Genomic DNA, 21013 nt, shown 5'->3' with positions numbered 1-21013 from the left:
GGATAAGATAAAATCTCGGTGTGTGGACAATCACCTATTTTAACATTTTTCTTTGAGAGGGTTTTTGTGAAGGTTGAAGAACACAGGTAGTAGATATCCTCCTTTTTTTTTGCGGGGTGGGGGGCAGGCCTGGGACTTGAACTCAGGGCTTTGACACTAGCTTTGAACCTCATCCTCAGATCTCAGAGTCCTGAATAGCTAGAATTATAAGCTTGAGCCACCTAGTGGCTGACTCTTATGGTTATCTTTAGTATCTGGTTAAATGTTAATTTTAACCTAAGTTATGTCTTTTTTTCTTTTTCTGTCCTTTCATAGGGCTTCCTGAAGAATGAGAAGGACAATGCCCTGCTGTCTGCCATTGAAGAGTCTCGGAAGAGGGTAAGAAAACAAACCAAAATGTAGATGGATAAAGTTGTAGGGCAACAGAGTACACTGGGGGAATGCAAGTCTTAGAAGATCTGTTCCCTTTATCTTACAACCTATACCACCTATTAAAATAGTTTCTCAGGTCCATTAAAAGTTTGATGTTCAATAGGATGGTAAATAAGTTGAAATGGCCATTGTATGTGCAACATAGCACTATATGACAGAGTCATTCCTGTAAGATGCTAAAAGACTATATAATTCACTAACGTGCAAGTTATTCTCATTTGTTTCTCATAAGGATTTAAAAAACAAAAACAACAACAAAAATACTTTTCTAAGTGCAGCACGTTCCCAGTTGCTTGGGAGGTGGTGAAAAGAAGGATCAAGGTTCAAGTCATGATTGTGGAGGAGCAGTTAGCAATACCCATCTTATCAACAAGCTGGGTGTGGTGGTTCATTCCAGCTCTGCAGAGGCATAAATATGAAGATCATGGTCCAAGCCAGACTGGGCAAAAATACATGACCATATTTTAAAAATAACTAAAGCAGGGCTAGGAGTTTGGCCTAGCATTCATGAAGACCTGGGTTCGATTCCTCAATACCATATACATAGAAAAAAGCTGGAAGTGGTGCTGTGGCTCAGGAGATAGAGTGCTATCCTTGAGAAATCCCAAGGACAGCTCTCAGGCCCTGAGCTTAAGCCCAGGACTGGCCAAAAAAGAAAGTAGCTAAAGCAAACTGGAGACATAGCTCAAATGATAGAATGCTTGCAAGCACAAGGCCATGAATTCAAACTCCATTACCACCAAAAGAAATGAGGGGTTGGATGGATAAAACTTTCTGAAACATCCTCGTAGAAAGTAAGATCCTTAGCCCACTGAGGTTGTGAGGGAGAGAGGTGAAAAGTTAGCTATCCAGTTGGAGCTGGCCCTAAGGCAGCTATTCCAGAAAACTGTGTACCCAGAGAATGGTGGCTCTCTGCAGAGGGAATAGAAGTGAGGGAGAGCTCTGTTGCTATTTATTTATTTATTTGTTTGTTTGTTTAGTCCTGATACCAAGTGAAATGTGTTTATGTAGTGTTTGTGTAGTTTAAAAAATCATAAAGTGGTGTTGTTCATTAAAATTTCTGAGAAGGTAAAATTACTCAATAGGACTGATTGCCAGAGAATTTGCCAGCTCTATTTCACTGGAATGCACTAAATGTCTGCTTAGGTTAATTATCAGAATAAAGTTTGCTAAAATTTCATTATATTCTTGGCATTAGTACTTAACCCTACTTGCTTCTGATCTGAAAATACTAAGAAGGAAATTTTTGTTGTTCACACTCTTGAGTTAGTTACAAAATTGATTCTCTTGAAATGAAATTGAATTAGGATTGTCAAATGCCTCCAAGCCTTATTAATCCATTTACCCTGCAGAATGTCTTTCTGAAATTGGCAGTCTCTGAACATTGTGCCATACTGAGACTAAATGTGCAATCAGCCAAAACATTTAGGTGACATACCACAGTGGAAAATGTGTGCATTTGTGTTTGTGAAGGAGACATTCCAGTGTTCGGAGCCAGCCTCAGGGGAGACCCTAACTTGTCTGGGCACCAGGATACTACTGCTGAGCAGTAATCTTTTTCAATCAAAAATGATTTGAAAATCAGCAGTTTCTGGGCCTTTTGGTGGCAATTTCATGTTTGAATACCTTGCCAATGTCCTGCTGTAATGCCAAGAAAACAAGCTACAGAACTACAAATGTGCCCTAGCTTTTCCCATTTGGTGCATCCCAGCAAAAACAGAACAACATTATTAGAACATATGCAGTGTTTCTAAAAGCCTGCCACAGCACAGTAATAATCGGGTGTGAAGTCAAAGCATATTGCCCTCTTCCCTGTATGAAAATGGAATTTGAGAGTTCCCCACCTGTTCCTAATTTGGTTGCCCAGTTTCCCCCACTCTGCCTTCCTTTCTAAACTGTGTTTAAGGGAAATATTTCCCACACAGCAACTTGGACGATTCGGATTTTATTTATAATTGTTTTTCTACTGCTTTGTCATATTCCATCGTCTCGAGGTCTATATATTCTGTATATTCGTTTCTATATATTCTTTCACTTTGTCCTTTTTCTGTTTCCTTGGATTTCTCTTTTTGTCTCTTCTAGTCTTTGCTTTCTTTGCTTCATACCCTCACTGCACCCCCCCATCCTCTAGTTCCTAGTTGAAAAGGCTCTATTGATCCGTTATCTCTGTTGGCCTAATCTAGGGGTTCAAAGGCAGTATAAATCACAGAGGTGTGGATGATCATCACTGATTAGCCTTAGTGATATCTTAATATTCATTAAGATAACCTGGGGTGTAGCATGTGCGGCAAAGAGAAGTTTAATGTTGGTTATGTTTGAAGTTCCTCACCATACTACGAATCACAATACTGTTCATTTATGTCGTGTAACACTTTCTGAATAAGTAGCCTGGAATACTCAAATATCTAAGGATTTGAGCCCACTTCTCAAAGCTCTTAGTACTTCCCAAGTACCTAGAAGTAAGAGTTCCTGGCACATAGGTGGACAGCCTTATAAACAGGGGACAGTTAATTTCCACTATTGTCCCATTAACCTTCCCTGGTGCTGAACGTTTTCCACCCATCAGTGGGTAGTGTGTGTGGTGTATTGTTTTCTTCAGTTACCTTCACTACTTTGCTATTCTTTTTCTTTCTTTCTTTCCTTCCTTCCTTTTTTTTTTTTTTTTTTTTTTTTTTTTTTTTTGCTACTTCTGGGGCTTGAACTCAGAGCCTGAGCAATGGCCTTGGCTTTCAAGGCCATTGCTCTACTATTTGAGCCACAGCACCACTTTTGGCATTTTTTGTGTATGTAGTACTGAGGAATAGAACCCAGGGGTTCTTGCATACTAGGCAAACACTCTACTACTAGGCCATGCTCCCGCCCCCAATCTGCTATTCTTCATTAGCCACAGGATTTACCCTTAAAAGAAACTCTTATAACGGCTTTGTACAACTCTTGTAACCCCTTTATCCAACTCCTTAAACATAACAATTTTAAAAAAGAAAGAAAAACTCTTTGTACTGTCCTGGGTTGGTGCCTTTTGTGGCAGCTCAGAAGGCTGTAATATACTTGCCTGCTTCTACCATACTTGTTGTACCTGCCTTGATCCCTGTGCCGCTGAACCTTTTCACTAGGCTCAAAGAGGTTCAAGACTGAGGAAGTAGTTGGTTTGACCACTAATTTGATAGAGTTGTAAAAGAGATTTTTGGCGGGGCTGGGAGTTTGGCCTAGTGGTGGAGTGCTTGCCTAGCATGCACGACGACCCAGGTTCAATTCCTCAGTTCCACATACACAGAAAAGAGCCAGAAGTGGTGTTGAGGCTCAAGTGGTAGAGCTCTATCCTTGAGAAAGTCCAAGGATAGTGCTCAGGCCCTGAGGTCAAGCCCAGGACTGACAAATAAAGAGAGAGAGAGGGAGAGGGAGAGGGAGAGTGTTTGATTTTTCTAACCATTCCCCAAAGCACATATATATCGATGCTTGGAGTATCAATTATCAGCATTGCCAAAAATTAAGCAGGCATTACTAATACTCCCTCAGTGCAGCCTAATGAGATGCCAATCTTATTTGTAAATAAAATAGCTTTTTGAAAAGTTAATTTAAGCCGGTAGGAAACCTGGTCTGCTAGTTAAAGAATAACAGAATAGTCATGCTTCAGAATAGCTCTATAAATTGTTTTAATTTACTTCTCAGAGGGTTTTTTTGGGGGGGGGATCTTCTTTCTCATCCACCCCTCTCTTTCTTTTTCGTATTTCCTTTTTTTCTTTGTTATCATTGAGGCTTGAACTCAGGATCTGGGTGCTGTCACTGAGCTTCTTTTGCTCAAGGGTAGTACTCTACTACTTGAGCCACAGCGCTATTTCCAATTTTTTCTGTCTGTTTGGTACGAAGGGATCAAACCCAGGACTCCGTGCATGCTAGGGACTCTCTATCACCAACCCCTCTTGTCTTTTTTGCGTTTTCTTCTGAGTGTCTTTGTTGTGGCAACTACCTGCAGTGATACCTGTGGGTGGTAGTGAGATTTCCAGAGTTTTTAGGCACATTGAATAGACTGGTAGGAAGCTTAATCCCAGAAGTCTATTTTTCTTTTACTTGCTTTCTTCCTGCTGTGAAAGCATTAGTGTGTCTTTAGAAAATAAAGTCACTGGGAGAATCTTTTGTATTTGTCTTACCTTAGATACTTGTTAAATCTAAGATACCACTCATCTTCTAATCCATCATTGCAGTTATGCACTGCAAAAAAAAGTCTTCTGTAATATACAGTCAGTATTAACATGTAGTCTAATTTCAGGATTCTTAGAATGGTACTTAATACACACGTGACGAGATGCACTTATAAGGCTGGCTCCTTTCAAAACCCAGGAAATAGTTAAGTGTTGATGAGGATATACAGAAATTGGAGCCTTTGTACACTATTGTTTAAAAAGCAGCCTCCTGATTAGCTAAGGTTGTGGGTATGAGCCACCAGTGCCTGACAATTAAAGGATAATTTTTTTAAAAAAATGTTTATTAAGTAGTTGTACAAAGGTATTACAGTTTTATGTCAGGTTATGAATACAGTGCTTCAGTCACTCCTGCTTATCATTCTCCCCCATTTCCTTCTGCAATCCCTACCCTCAAGCTACATAGTTCAATTTTTACATAATGTGTATTGAATATAATGACTACATTTTTGCTTATCCTTCCTCCTTCCATTCATGTTCCCCTTTCTCCAAAACATGTTTCCACTTTCTGGTAAAGGGTAATTTTCAAAATAGATTGTTTTGCTCTACTTATGGAGATCTGGTAAGTTGGGTGGGGTGTTGTCTTCTTTACAGGAAACCATGGTCTTTATTTCTTATCATTGCCCTCTGCTCCCCTCTGACAGACCTTTGGCATGGCTGAGGAATACCATCGAGAATCAATGCTGGTAGAGTGGGAACAGGTGAAACAGCGAATTCTGCACACACTACTGGCATCGGGAGAAGATGCCCTTGATTTTACTCAAGAAAGTGAAGTAAGTTGAGTCATGAAGATAAACCATTACTAATAAAATGATGACATGATCAAAGAATTGTTTGTCCTTAACAAGTGTTATTCTGCTATAGTTGATCACTATCTTCCCATAAAGTCCTGTCTTGGCTTATCTTTCAGGATATCATGTCCCCCCCCCCCACTTTTTTTTTTGGTGGGGGGGGGGTACCTGTACTGAGGCTTGATCTCAGGAACTGTGTATTGTCCTCTTGCTTTTTTTTTTTTTTTTTTGCTCAAGGCTAGCACTCAACCACTTGATCCCAGCTCCACTTTTGGCTTTTTTGCTGGAGGTAAGAGTCCCATGGGTTTTCCTTCCCAGGCTGTCTTTGAATTGTTGCCCTTAGTTCTCAGCCTCCTGAGTAGCTGGGATTATAGGCATGAGCCACCAGCGCCTTGTTCTTCCTCTAACATGTTTACTCCTGTTCAATATTTCTTGATGAGTTTTTCTTGGACTCTCTGACCTACAAATGCTTCAGTGTCCTAAAACTCAAGCCACGACATTTCTTTTTTCTCTCATAATTACTGCTGTGTTGATTTTGTATGGGCTGAATGGCTTTAAACAGTGTTTACCTGCTGAAGACACAGATTTACATGTATAACCCTAAACCCCACACTTTCTTAGATTTCTGTAGGCCGCTCAGGCTAAATATATGCCGAATTGAGTCATGATAGCATTCTCCCAAGTCTCCTCTTGTGCACAGATCCTCATCTTTATAAATGCCAATTCCAATTTCCCACTCGCTCAAATCAAAATCTAATTCATTTTTTGCCTACCTTACACTCAATTTTCTTACTTGACATCCTACTTCAACACTATACTTAGAATCCAGCTGCTTCTCACCATTTCCACTGTTAACATTCTGGTCCAAACCACCATTATCTCTTACTGCATTATTGAACATGCTTTTAATTGGTGCTTTTAGTTATCTATTACTTTGTAATGCTTCATAACTGAAAAACAGCTTTTAGACCTGTGCCTTCCATATAAACATCATCCTGTTGTATCTGAGGACAGCCCTGCTTCAGCAGTGATTAGTTTGGAGGCCTTATCCCAGTTATTTGATCCTGAAGACCTTCGGAGTCTTTAGTGGGGAAATGAAAAATTTTTTGGATGGGACTAGTGTTGGTCATGGGGCTTGAACTCAGGGTTGGATACTATTCCTGAGCTCTTTTTTTGCTCAAGGCTAGCACTTTACCACTTTGAGCCACTGCTCTACTTCTGATTTTTAGCTGATTAATTGGAGATAAGGGTCTTACAGCCTTTGATGCTTGGGCTGGTTTTGAACTGTGATCCTCAGATCTCAGCAGCCTCTTGAATAGCAAGAATGATAGAAAAGAACCACCTATGCCTGGCAAAACTTCTCTATACATCACACTTATAGATTTCAATTGCTGTTATAAATATAGAGAGGATACATTTCATAAGTCAGGTAATGTGTGCACTGGACAATCACCTATTCTTCACTCTCTCTCAGTTTTTGCCTTTTGTTCCCACAGAAATGAGATTACTGAGGCTGGTATTAGGTGGTGATCTATAAAGAACCCATGTGGCATTCCTTACAATTGTCTTTAAAAATGTTTATTTAGGAGCCGGGAGTTTGGCCTAGTGGTAGAGTGCTTGCCTAGCATGCATGAAGACCGGGTTCAATTCCTCGGTACCACATACATAGAAAAAAGCTGGAAGTGGTGCTGAGGCTCAAGTGGTAGAGCTCTAGCCTTGAGAAAGTCCAGGGACAGGGTTCATGCCCTGAGCTCAAGCCCAGGACTGGAAAAAAATAAAAATGTTTATTCACTTTCAAACTTTAAGTTATTGTATGAATGAGTTTCAATTTCAACATGTCAGTTTATGAGTACAGTGCTACTGTTGTTTTCTTAAAAAGTGACTTGAACGGCATCAGAGGCTAACACTTTTAATTCTAGCTACTTAGTAGGCTAAGATCTGAAGACTGAGGTTCAAAGCCAGCCAGAGTAAGAAAGTCTGAAAGACTTTTATCTCCAGTTACCCAGCAAAAAGTTGAAAGTGGAGTTTGGCTCAAGTGTTAGAGTGCTAGTCTTGAGTGAAAAAGCTAAGGGACAGCCTCACAGGCCCTGAGTTTAAGTATGGTATGTGCATGTGCATGCACACACACACACACACTAGGTTGAGATAATTTGGATATAGAAATTAAAATGTTAATATTATATGTACAATAGTGTCAACATTTTTAGGTAATTTCGTGTCTTTATGTTAAGTTTTATTCCCCCCCCCCACCCCAGAACTTATTTCATAGGTATTTAGCTTCTTTGGCACTGGGAAATAGGAAAATGGAAGATAAGAGTAATGCACATTAATGTTGTGAGGCCCAGAACTGTTATCTATGAAAATCTGGGTCAAGGATGAGTAGGTTAGCAGTTTGTGGTGCTAGTAAGATAACGTCCCACATCTTGCATCTATACATCTCCTATTTAAAGGCAGGTTTTTCTATTAAATTAATTCCCAGGTAAATAGATGTCAAAGTCTTATGTCTTGGGAACTTAAGGACTCTGATCCATATTTTTCAAATTCAAAGGCATGGTTGACCTAATGTTGCTCAGTGCTTTGTGAATCTGGGCAAATAACTAGAACAGATGATGGTTTTATAAACTTGAGTTTTTAAAATGGTGTTAATAGGTTATAGTTTTGCACAGGGATTTGGAAGCAATTATAAGTTGCAAATGAGACATTCTTTCTTGATTGCTCATCTATCAAAAATAGACTGGTTTATTTAGTAGATGTCCTTCTTTGACCTTCAGTCCTCTTGGAAAGGAGTTATCCATGCTGTACTGTTTTCTGTTGCAACACCTCATGGCGTGAAAAATATTACTATAAAAGAGGACAAATGACCAAGCAGATCTCTGCAGGTCTCAGAGATCTCTACAGCCTTCTACAGATCTCAAAGACCTGTTTCTGGAAACTTGTAGGTTTTGTTGTTTTTGCTTTTGCTTTGGACTTTTTTCTTTGAGTTAAATATAGTACACAGAAAGGTGTACAAATTATACATGTCTAACTCACTAAATTATCACAAATGGAAGCCAAGATAGGGAAACATAATATCACTCCAGCAAGCACTATTGTATTACTTTCTGTTCACTAGCCCTCACTGGTAACAGTGGAACCATTATTATGACTTTTGATATCTCAGATTTATTTTGCCTTTCTTTGAGCTTTATGTAAATGGAGTTATATAATATGTGCTTCTTTTGTGTATTGTTCTATATATTGTTACATGTAGTTGTAGCCATTGTTTTTTCTAGCTAGCTTTTTATAAAACTAGTGCTGTCATGAACCTTCTTGTATGTTTTCTTTTTTCTTGCATACACCTCATAAAGAAACTGTCATTCAGGTGGGATGTATGAGTTCAGCTTTGGGGCTGGAATTGTAGCTCAGTGATGCCTACTACTAGGCCACGCTCCCAGCCCAATATTGATCTTTAGTGATTCACTTGACATTGCTAGGCATGCAAAATCTTTAGGAATAAACATTTTAAAAAATCAAGAAATAGCCAGGCGCAGTTGCTCATGCGTGTAATCCTAGCTACTCAGGTGGCTGAGATCTGAGGATCAAGGTTCAAAAGCCAGCCTGGGCACAAAAGGATCCCTCTATACATTACCTCAATAATAACAAATAAAATTTTAAAAAGTTAGATAGAATATAAAAAGAAAACGGGAAGCGGGGCTTGAATTGATAGAGCACCTAGGATGTTATACACTAGACTCATAACTTGAAGTGGGAGTCCTCAAGAAAACAATGCCAAATGCTGGTGAGGCTTCTGGGAAGAGGAACCCTTACCCTGTGGAGGTTAGTAAGAACCTCCATATTGATTTCCATAGTAGTTGTACTACTCTCCTCTGCCTACTTTGTCAGTAGCACACGTTTTTCTAGTTTCCTCAGGTGCTTAAACATGTATTTATATGTATACATCATGGCAATATATTATCAGTCGTACATGACATCATTGTATGTACTAGGTTCTTCAGTTTGACATTGCTTTTGTTTATGTTTTACCTACTTTGCCACTTTTCTCATGTCACTATGTAATAAAGGTCTTTGTAGTTTGGTAGTGGCTATGTTAATATTCCACCATAGGAATGGTTCAAGTGTTCTATGCATTTTGTCCATGAAGAACAAGTTACATAGTCATTAGATAGTTTGCACTTAGAGCCCTGGCCTTCTGATTCCCAGTGAATGGGTTTTATTGTTGTTTTGGTATTTTTACTGGGATTTTGTAGCCAGATATTGTAAATCAGTACCTTTGGTTCCATCTTGCTTACATAAAGCCAAACTATTCCACTTGGAAATTAAGCTCTCTTCTTTCTGAAGCATCATCACCTTTTCTTTTCACTCCATACTGTTTTGGGTTTTTTTTTTGCCAGTCCTGGGCTTGAGCTCAGGGCCTGAGCACTGTCCTTGGACTTTCTCAAGGCTAGAGCTCTACCACTTGAGCCTCAGCACCACTTCTGGCTTTTTTCTATGTATGTGGTACCGAGGAATCGAACTCAGGTCTTCATACATGCTAGGCAAGCACTTTAACCACTAGGCCAAACTCCCAGCCCCTCCAGACTGCTTTTGTTGAGAGTTCTAGTTACATCCTTTCTCCACTAACTAGAAAGGGAAAAGATTTTTTGGGGGGGGGAAGCGGGGTAAGTGATGAGGCTTGAACTCAAGGCCGAGGCACCATCCCTGAGCTCTTTTGCTCAAGGCTAGTGCTCTATCATTTTGAGCCACGGTGCCATTTCTGGGAAAAGATTTTTGTGCATTCCTACTTAGGCCTTGTTCAACAGTTGGTGCTAAGTAAAAGTTTGCTGTTCCTTCTGTCATACTCCCACTTCCCATACTGGCAGGGAAACCCAGAGGTCAGAGGCGTTTGGAATGTTCCTCCACACATTAGCACTCCCTTTGCCAGGCTTCAAGTGCGCTGGCTGTGGCATTCCAGCTTCTCTGCTGAGAAACGTGTGCGTGTGTACTTCCTGTTGACAGGTAACTGGCTTTTGTGCGGTGAAATAGCAGCTTGAAGGGCAAGTGAAGGAGACCTACTTTTCAAAACAAGAGCATTAGGCAAAATTAATTTAAATGGAAATTTGATGCCTGTAAGCCAACTACTTTTTAAGTGATTAATTTTAAAAATTAGGTTTTTAGTACTGGAAAGTATTTATCCCACCTATTCAGGATAGCTGAAACAACTGTGCCTTTGAAGAAATACCTTACAGCTGTCCTCCTTTTCCCTTATACCCGCACTTAGGCTGCTGAGCATGACAGGTATGGTACTTCCTTCTTTAAAAGGATGGACTCTTGGGGCCGGGAGTTTGGCCTAGTGGTAGAGTTCTTGCCTAGCATGCATGAAGGCCAGGGTTCGATTCCTTGGTACCACATACATAGAAAAAAGCCAGAAGTGATGCTGAGTCTCAAGTGGTAGAGCTCTAGCCTTGAGAAAGTCCAAGGACAGTGCTCAGGCCCTGGGCTCAAGCCCAGGACTGGCAAAAAAAAAGAAAAAAGAAAAGGATGGACTCTTATCTTCCAGATAACTCTTAATTAGAAAGGTGGCTGGCTGTCTTATAGAATAATCTTCAGCAGCATTACTAAAACTCTAGAGAATTAGTTCATAAGTAGAAACTGTGCTGGCATATGCTCTTCATAGAAAAATTGGATGAGACTTTCTGGACAGCACAAATTAAAACATCTTATTTTAGATCATGTTTCTGCAGCATCCGTATGTATATATGTATGTATGTATATATGTATGTATGTATGTATACACACACATATCTCCATTGTTGTTCAGGATGTGATTCATTTGTTCATTATAGTTGTTTTATATATAAAGTAACAACAGCAAATAAGTACTGGCCACATATTGGGAACTGTTAAGTCTTCTCTGCTTATTTCTCACAACAATGCTGTGAGGAAGTGCAGTTGACTTCCACATCCCTAGGATATTTAACCAAGTATAGACTAAAAATATGAAGAGAAAAATTATGTCTGCAGCAAACATGTAGACTTTGTTTTCTTGCCATCATTCTTTAAACAATACAACTACTTACATGACATTTACACTGTGCTCGAGCCAGGCACCATGGCTCATGCCGTAATCCTAGCTACTTATGAGAGGTATTCCACTACTTTCCTTTCTGTGGCGATGTCTTCAGAAGTTGTCTCAGGTAGGCAGGCTAGAGTGTGACAAAGAACACAGGACCAGACCTGCTATAGTGAACTTGGCATATGGCATACTGTCTTTCTTCAAATGCTCATATGTAAAATGTATATATCTATTTCAGGGTCTGGAGTTTGGCCTAGTGGTAGAGCGCTTGCCTAGCATGCACAAAGACCCAGGTTCGATTCCTTGGTACCACATACATAGAAAAAGCCAGAAGTGGTGTTATGGCTCAAGTAGTAGAGCCCTAGCCTTGAGAAAGCCCAAGGACAGTGCTCAGGTCTGAGTTCAAGGCCCAGGACTGGCCAAAAAAAAAAAAAGAAAAAGAAAAGAAAAACCCTACTTTGTGGAGTTGTGGGGTTAATCCATGGGAAGTCAGACAGTACATACTGCAAATATGTCCTCCATTGTCCATACTATATCCACTTACACAAGGTTCACAAAAGGTAGCTGTTAGCATTCAAGGCTAAGAAGAAAGGGGGAAGGCTGAAAGCTTATGTCAGGCTTTTTGACCCCTCTGTCCCCTCCCCCCCAAATTCTTTATATGAAAAATAATTGTGAGAAGCAAAGTCTGTCTCTAAAGAAACTAGCAGACTTACGTTTCCATTTTTGACTGTAGTGGAGGTTGGGAAAAGCTGTAGCCAGTGTTGTATAAGAGCTACCTCCTGAGTCTACTGTTAAGTTTTATAGGATCATATAAGCACACTCAGAAGTGAGGAATGTCTTAGACCAGTTGTACATAACAGGACAGACATCTTACAATCTCTTATTGGCTGCCCTGTATCCATGTCCCTATTGATTATTTCATATGGCCTAAGAATGGTGTTATAAGAAACTTAGACAAGAACTTTCGTATATTTAACTTAATGTGCTGGCCTGAAAGATGACAAAGAATAGAGATGAGACACAAGGAATGGGAATAGACATGGATTAGGTCAACCAAGGTAACAGCAGCTATTGGAGTCAGTAAATTGCTGCTGCTGCTGCTTCTCCTCCTCCTCCTCCTCCTCCTCCTCCTCCTCCTCCTCCTCCTCCTCCTCTTCCTCCTCCTTCTTCTTCTTCTTCTTCTTCTTCTTCTTCTGTGCTGGTTGTAGGGCTTGAAACTGAGCTTTTTTTTTTTTTCTTTTTTCTTTTTGGGCTGAAAGCTGGTATTCTACCACTTGAGCCACAGCTCCACTTCCAGATTTTTGGTGGTTTGTTGGAGATTAGACTTGGACTTTCCTGGCCTGCCTAGCACTGAAGCACAAGCCTTAGATCTGTCTCCTGAGTAGGTAGGATAATAGATGTGAGCCCTTTATTTGACTGATGGGAATCTAAGGTTCCAAGAGGCCATATTTTTCTCTGCTAAGGGTGGGCAATCTCTGGCCTGTTGCAGGCCATATAAGGCCCGCAAAAATGATTTGATATATGACAAGACAGACCCTTATGCTTCTTTATGCTTCTTATCCTTTGCCTGTATCCTTCTACCTATATTGATAATTTTGTATGGGCCAGGAATGAGATTGTAAGTATTCATATGGCCCTTAGCAGAAAAGGTTTCCTATCTCAGCTAGAACCAAAAGCCAGCGAGGGTAGTCACCTTCCTGGAATCCCCGTGTTCTTCATACACTGTTATTTCTCTAGAACCAAAGTTCTGCCTGCTCCTAATCTCTAGTACACTACACTCACATTCACTCTGATCTTCTTTTTCTGACTTCTATTTTTCTGTATGTAACTCTTCCTGGGAGATAGCAGATACTCTTTAGAGAGCAGGCTCTGTACCCTGACTTTTTATCCTTGCATGAATGGATGTACACACCTTGTACATGTGGCATATGCCTATTTTTCTGAGTTAATGGCTTTCCAACATAGACTGACATTATATCTTCAGACCCAGAAAATGAATCAATGGCTGTTACTTTAATATGGATTTAAGTTAGTAACATCAGCAGAGCGTGATGGCTAAAGCCTGTAATCCTATCTTTTGGGGAAGAAATGGGACAGCGCTGTTTGAGGCTAGGCCCAGGCATCAGGGATTGGGGAGAAGAGGGTTTGAGACTGCAACCCATGGCCAGGTACAGTGGTACATGCCTGCTATCTTAGCATGTGATTGAACAAGCACAAGTTGAACAAGGAATGTAGGCCATGCCAGCCTGGGCATAAAGCAAAACAGTCTCTTGATAGAGAACCTGTATAACAAGTGCAAGACCTTGAGTTCAAATCTTCAGTACCACATAGACATACAGACACCTCTGAACCTGGTATTACAACCTTAGTGGTTCAGTTCCTTCAACTGCCTGCTGTAATTGATGGAAATAGGAGAGTTCCATTGTTAAAAGCAGTGGCCTCACTGGTATGAAGACAGAGGAAGACCTGATGGGCAGAGAATGAAGCTGAATGATGGAAGGATTTGCCTTCCCAGAGATTGTCACTGGGTCATCAGTAAGGCTTATCAAGCCTCCCCTTTGTGGTTGGTACAATTACATGCAATTACAAATACATAGATTTTTTTTCTATAAAATAAATGGAGATGGAGGTTATAAAATGAGGGAAAGCAGTAAGCAAAGAAAAAAAGGCATAAAACAACTGCGACTAGTCGTGGTGAAATCGGAATGTGCGGTTGGGGGGGTAGGAGAAGCTTCTACAAATTCACAAGGTGAATTTGGAGGGGAAGGGGGGTCTCTGTACTCTCTGCTGCTCTTTGTGGAGGATGATTCTTCTAGGTAGCCACAGGAGCAGTGTCTTAATCTGTTTTCAGGCCTCTTCTCAGAGCTCCCCACGAGGAGGCCTTCCTAAACTCCTCTAATCAAACTGAGCCTCACCTGTGCTCCTTATCCCCTTTCCTACCACATTTTTCTTGACATGCTTGTTACAGTTGACAAAGTACATTGTTTATTTATCTTGCTTGGTGACCATCTCTCTTCATATCCTTACAAGCTCCTCAGGTACAGGGATGTCTCTTGTCCTGAGCCACCCCAGCATCTAGAACAGAACCTCTGTATGTATTTGTCGTAGACTCAGTCCTAGACAACAGTCATGGACAACTCAGTGACAGCAGTAGGAATTTGTTCCTGGAGGCTAGGAAGTACCACGTCAAGGTGCCAATTGCTTCTGTTTCCCAGTGAGGGTTCTCTTTCTGGCTGACAGATACCTAGTACCTTCTCTCTGTACCCCTAACATAGTATATATAGAAATGATGATGATGATCGTGATCCATCCCTCCCTTTCTTTCTTTCCCCCCTCCCTTCTCCCCTCTCCCTTTCTTCCTTCTCCCTTTTTTCTTTTTAAATAGGAAATCCATACAAGAGATTCTTCTTTTATTTTTTAGTTTATCTAATCTTGTACCTAGTCTCTTTTATATTAAGGTAAGAAAAAAATTGTATTTTATTGATGCTGTGAAATAATTATTTGAGGAAACATAAACTAAAAATGGAATGGTCATGTCTCTGTTGAAGACAGATAAATTTCTGTGATCTTCTTTTAAAAATTACTTCACATGGTGAGTGCTGTTCTTAACCAATTCTGTACTGTCTTTATCTACAGCCAAGTTACGTCAGTGATGTGGGGCCCCCTGGTCGGAGCTCTCTGGATAGCATTGAGATGGCCTATGCCCGGCAGGTAAGTGTGCTCTGCTCAAGACTAATACTGGAAGATCCTGTGGGCTTTGTGTTCGTGGGAATAGCAGTTTCATATAAAGTCAAACCTGAAAGCAAGTTGGGATTTTTTGTTTGTTGTTTTTGAAGGACTGGTTAATAGTTTACCATATATACCACTGGAGACTTCTATTAAATAGGGCAATAGAATGACTCACATTTGATGTGGGGGAATTGCAATTTGCCCTCTCCAGGGTATTCCATTTTACATTGTTAACTATAGCTAATTTAGAAAGAAGCCGACAGCTTCGTTGAATACAAATTGAGTTCTGTATTAACTGAATTACCTGGTCAGCTGACAGTAAAGTCAGAAATTCTTCTTTCACCCCTTGTTGAAAGAAATGTTCTAAATGCTTTTTGGCCTTGGCAAGCCAAGTCTCCTGAGCACTTGCAGATATTATTATCTTGAAGAAGCTCCAGGTGCATTGGAGATTGTGCTTTGCTAGTTGAACATGACTGTGTGATGGATGACTATGGACTGAGCTGCTTTGTAGTGAGCACCTGTGCTCAGTTGGGCTGAGACTTCTTGAGGGGAAGACATACCAGGTTGCTAGCTGATTGTGTGTTTGTTGTTATTGTCACTGGCCTCCACAGAGTTTTCAAGAAGGGAAAACATTCATGTTTTGAGTTGAGAATGGTGAGCTTCCATCCCCCTTCAGATCATTCTGTTTCTGAAGTGGCCAAGGAGCCACGTGCATTTATTTCTTCCCATCTGGAGTAGTGTGATTGGGGGGCAGAAACAGATGGCAGCTATGGAGGGGAGCAAGGGGTTATGGGAAACTCTGGAATCCTGGTGGGGTTATTTTGGTTTGTTTTGATTCTGTTTGTTTTGCCAGTCCTGGGGCTTGAACTCAGGACCTAGGTGCTATCCCTAAACTTTTTTGCTCAAGGCTAGCACTCTACCACTTTGAGCCACAGTACTACTTCCAGTTTTCTCATGGTTAATTGGAGATAGGAGTCTCATGGACTTTCCTATCTGGGCTGGCTTTGAACTGTGATCCTCAGATTTTAGCTTCCTGGGTGGCCACAAGCACCCAGCTTCTGATCACATTTATATTACTCTTTTTCTTCAATGTACTGTACAATACCCTTTAAGTTCAACCTTCATTGTAGCTATGGGCCACCATTAGGAGGCCAGCCAGCCTGATGGGATTGTAAACTTCTGAGGAGAGAAATAATATAGCTTCTTCATCTTCAAAGACTAACACTTCATAGTACTTAACACCACTTAGGACTCTGCTTACCTGTCTGTCCCCTCTAGTGGAGAATGAATCCTTAAGTATATATTGAGCACAGCACCTTACAATGAGAGACTTTTAAGAACCACTCACTATTACAGGTTTAAAACACTTTATTTAATCTCTCGTACAGCCTTGGAATCTAAATGACATCATCATTTCTATTAAAAGTAGAGGAACCTCAGGTCTAGTAGGGTTACTGTTACTTTTGGCTAACTTCAATGCTTTGGACAACCCTCCCTTAGTATAGCAAGGACTTTAAATACAGAGTGAAGTCTTCAATAAGAGTAGAACTTACTAATTGTTAGTACTTCAAAAGCAAAATCCAGCCAGGTGCTGATGGCTCACGCCTGTAATCGTAACAATTTAGGAAAGTGAAATCTGAGGATTGCAGTTCAGAGCCACCCCGGGCACTAAAGTCCATGAGATTCTTATCTCCAGTTAACTTTCAGAAACTGGAAGTGACGCTGTGCTCAAGTGGTAGAGCTGAAGAGCTCAAGGGACAGTGCCTAGGCCCAGAGTTCAAGCCCCATGACTGACCTCCCTCTCCCCCAAAAAAGAAAGCAAAATTCAAAGTAATAATGACCTTTCCTATACCTTAAACATCCCTCCCTTCCCTCTTTTTCCGTCTTCTTCCTTTTTTGTGGAGTATTTTACCTAAAGAGGAGAGATTCTTTCCCAGATAAATGAGTAGTGCAAGTGAATAGCAAATGCTTGGAAATGACTGTGACCTGTTCCCTTTCTCAGTCTGTGAGCCCCTGGAGATGGAGCTATTTGCTCCTTTGGCTTAGACTTTGGCATAGTTTTTAGGAAGTAGTACTCAAATCCTGTCCAGTGTCCTATATTACCAATTTCCTCATTACTCCTTGCCTCATCCAGAAGCAGTCTTCTCCCAGGACCACCTTGTTCTTTGGGTATTTGGAAGGCTGGGGTAGCAGTTAGCCTAGGTGTATTGTCCACAGAGCAGAAGAGCCAGCCCTATGGACAGCTCAGCCACAGAAAGAAGGAAGCATAGGTTGGCAGAAGCTTCTATTGACTCTTTGCTAGCATCAGAATTGCATCAGGATGTCTTAAAAAGAAATAAAAATAGAAATGGAGCCATTTATTTTGCTTTCCATCATTTCAGATTTATATCTATAATGAGAAGATCGTGAATGGGCACCTGCAGCCTAACCTTGTGGACCTCTGTGCTTCTGTGGCCGAGCTGGATGATAAGGTAGGGCCAGAGCTAATGAGTGCAGTTGGATGTTTAGATCGGATTGGCAGTTTGCTGACTTGGCTGAAATGTTCTGAAGAGACATTCTCTTCCATATGATACTGTAGTAACTATTATTAACTATTTCTTAATTTACTTTTTAATAATGTTGAAGTGGTTTTTTGTGTGTGTGATTTCTTTCATATTGATCTTCAAAAGGGTCAGCCAGAGCCAGTTAAGAGTGATAAGAGTTCTAGAGCTATGTTTGCTTTGAAGTCCTGTCAGGCTCTGAGAGTTTCCCTCCTCAGACTAACTTCAAGGATTCTTTAAGGAGAACTGAAGTGCTGCGATGATGTGGTTTGTACAAGTCCCTTGAACTTGATTCAAGTGGGGTCATTACCCCTACCCTCAAGAACCAAGTTTTAGGTGGCCAGGAGGGAGGGATAGTAGGGGAATAGTCACCCATACACAAATTTTTGTTGTCATTTTTCTCACACATGCATGTAACTTTTCTTAAAAAGTGAAATATAAGACAATAAAATGTAAAACTCTCCTTTTCTAAAGAAGAGCTCAGCAACATCTCATCACTTAGAGCAAGTCACATTTGATATAATTCTGTAGTTTTCATGTTTGAGGGAGACCTTGAGAACAGGCTTTTCTCTTGTTTTCAGAAAAAGTATAAACTGCGTTTCTATAATAGCTGCTTGAAAAGAGTTCGGGAGAAATTGATAGCTAAGAAGACTATGGGGAGAGCAGGGGGTTGCTGTATGGAGTACACAAAGGAAAGAATGTTGTGCCTTCCAGGAAGGTGCTTTTGAAGAGTGCAAGTAGGAGGTTGTGACTCAAAATAGGTTAGAGTGGTGGTCCTGGAGAGTCTCTGGGAGGGACAAAAATCTATATTATTTAGGTTAAACTTACATTTTAAGTCTTAGGAGAGTCAAATGCCCTTGTAAGGACTGAAATGCAGCGCTTGTGTGATTAACCTCCCCATGCTCTGGACAATCTTAAATGTGTTAGCTTTTTCTTAAGGGGTGACTCACTGGGATTCAGTGTTCCTGTTACTTTCATGTGTCAGTAACTATGTGGGTGGTGGTGTCAGACCACAATGGTAATTGGTCTGAAAACCAGATCAGAGTGAAGTGAGGCATGATCATGAGCGGATGGGGCTCTCGTGGCTGGCAGGACTCTTCCACACTGCATGTGGGCTCTCAGACAAGATAATCACCTCACCACTCTCCTAATCCTGCCTGCTGTTGAGATCAGAGTATACTAAGTCAAATAAGTTTACCAGTGCCCTGCAGCTTTTGTCACATGCAATCTCATTTATGTACAGAGCATCTCTGACATGTGGACGATGGTTAAACAAATGACAGATGTGTTATTGGCACCAGCAACTGATGCCCTGAAGAGCCGCAGCAGCGTGGAGGTGCGCATGGAGTTTGTTAGGCAGGCCTTGGGATACCTTGAGCAGAGGTAAGGCAGCAATTGCACAGCGTAGCTGCTGTCAAATCGGTTTCTCAGGCTTAAGTAGACCTAAGGCAGAGTGTGCTATAGCTTTAAACAGATTGACTAAGCCTGAGAGAGAATTCTGTGCCCAGAAACACTTTTCTACCAGGTCTGCTGGTGTAGTGCTTTCAGATCTTATATGGATAAAAGAATTCAGATTCAGGCATTTGCACAAAATAATATACCTTGAAATATAAAAAACTACATGAATTATATACAGTGCAGAAATAGAACTTTAAAAAATTTAAATACTGGGGCCAGGAGTTTGGCCTAGTGGTAGAGTGCTTGCCTAGCATGCACGAAGACCTGGGTTCGATTCCTCGAAACCACATACATAGAAAAAAGCTGGAAGTGGTGCTGAGGCTCAAGTGGTAGAGCTCTAACCTTGAGAAAGTCCAAGGACAGTGCTCAGGCCCTGAGCTCAAGCCCAGGACTGGCAAAAAAAAAAAAAAAAAAAAAATTAAATACTTTTCAGTTATTTTAGCCTTTAAATAATTTTCAGCTATTCCTTTTACTAATAGATTATGTGATGAAGGTTAATAAGCAATGAGTATAAATAAAATTTCATACATACATACACCATCAAAAAAGAGAAGATTCATCCTTATACTCACGTATGATACTATTTCCTTCCTTTTTAAATAATGATTGTTGCTTCATTGGATGTAGGTACTACATTTTGTTTGTGCATTCATCCACTAACAGCATTTTTAAAGGCTGTTAAATTAACCTGTAATAAAAATAGCCCTTCAGATCATCAAATTAAACAAATGATCTCATATAGAAGATCACAGGAGAGGGTGAACATTGTTAGACTTCTGTTTTTCTTTTTCTACTGTTTCTTTATATGGAGACATTCTGAGTATTAGACTCTAAGGCCTTAGGCTATAATCCCATTTGTTGATGTGGTTCAGCCATTACTCCTAGGCTCTTGTTTTTTGGCAGCATTTAAATTTTTACTGCTAGCAATTTTATCATCTTAAAACATTAGGAAGGCACCCTTCACTTTACTTTCGCTACTGAGTTTTAACAAACCCTATGAGGCAGGGCCTTTCCCTACTGCTAATGCTTGTGTGTTATGCCTTGGCTTTTTTGCCATCTCTTCGCTAATGGGAGTTGGTTGCTGAAGGGTTTGTGGCTGTGTCCTTGTGCCCTACCTATTGTCCCTTTCATTAGCAAGGCCAATGCCATTCATCCTTCCCTGCAGATATTCCTTCCAGCTCTGAATGGACCAGCAGGGGTTGTCGTGAGTGTGCAATAGACTCTCTTTATTTCAGAGACAGAGTGCTGGGCCTTTCCCTGCTGGCTTGGGAAGAGAAAACCCAGATGAATGTACTGACTAAATTGCAGCTTTTTACCTCGGAAACACTGCACCTGCCAGCAGCCTTGTAGGGTGATTGTTCTTTGTCAACAAAATAATACTTCATTAGGAAGTCATAAGATTTCCATGTATGTAACTGAGGTAATTCAGGCTTGGTATAGCAGAGAATCGTCTTTTATGCCAAGTACTGTATTGATTATACAGTAGCCACATAAAATGAACACCATCCAACTAGCTTTCGTTCCCTTGTTAAGAAAAACCTTAAACTCAAGATGTATTTTTTAAGTTCTTTTGGCAAGGTGTAAAAAATAGATAAAGTAATTTATCAAACTTTGACTACTTCTTTGTGAGAAAGCTTTGGGTGAATTGATCTTCAGCTATAGAGAATCTTTTGTGTGTAGCAATATTTTTTCCTTATAAGTTAACAAAATATAAACTATTTTTTAAAAAATACCAGGGCTGAAAGTATGGCCTAGTGGAAGAATGCTTGCCTAGCATGCACAAATCCCTGGGTTCAATTCCTTGGTACCACA

General features: G+C 40.5%; 1 protein-coding gene across 4 annotated transcripts in view; it reads left to right on the top strand.

Annotated features, from left to right (window-relative positions):
• Nucleotides 1-21013, top strand: part of Nup93 (nucleoporin 93) — a 98481-nt gene that overhangs the window by 59083 nt on the left and 18385 nt on the right. For all 4 annotated transcript variants that reach the window (XM_090357609.1, XM_090357612.1, XM_090357611.1 and 1 more), the window contains 5 exons: nt 316-378; nt 5276-5404; nt 15111-15185; nt 17585-17674; nt 18987-19126. In XM_090357609.1, coding sequence (XP_090213735.1) covers nt 316-378; nt 5276-5404; nt 15111-15185; nt 17585-17674; nt 18987-19126 — 497 coding nt within the window. The remainder of the gene's footprint in view (nt 1-315; nt 379-5275; nt 5405-15110; nt 15186-17584; nt 17675-18986; nt 19127-21013) is intronic.

The sequence above is a fragment of the Megascapheus bottae genome, chromosome 24 (genome assembly GCF_031878675.1).
Source record: "Megascapheus bottae isolate mThoBot1 chromosome 24, mThoBot2.hap1, whole genome shotgun sequence".
Taxonomy (NCBI): Eukaryota; Metazoa; Chordata; class Mammalia; order Rodentia; family Geomyidae; genus Megascapheus; species Megascapheus bottae.
Note: the sequence above shows the minus strand (reverse complement) of the source record. Positions and strands in the feature narration are given on the sequence as shown.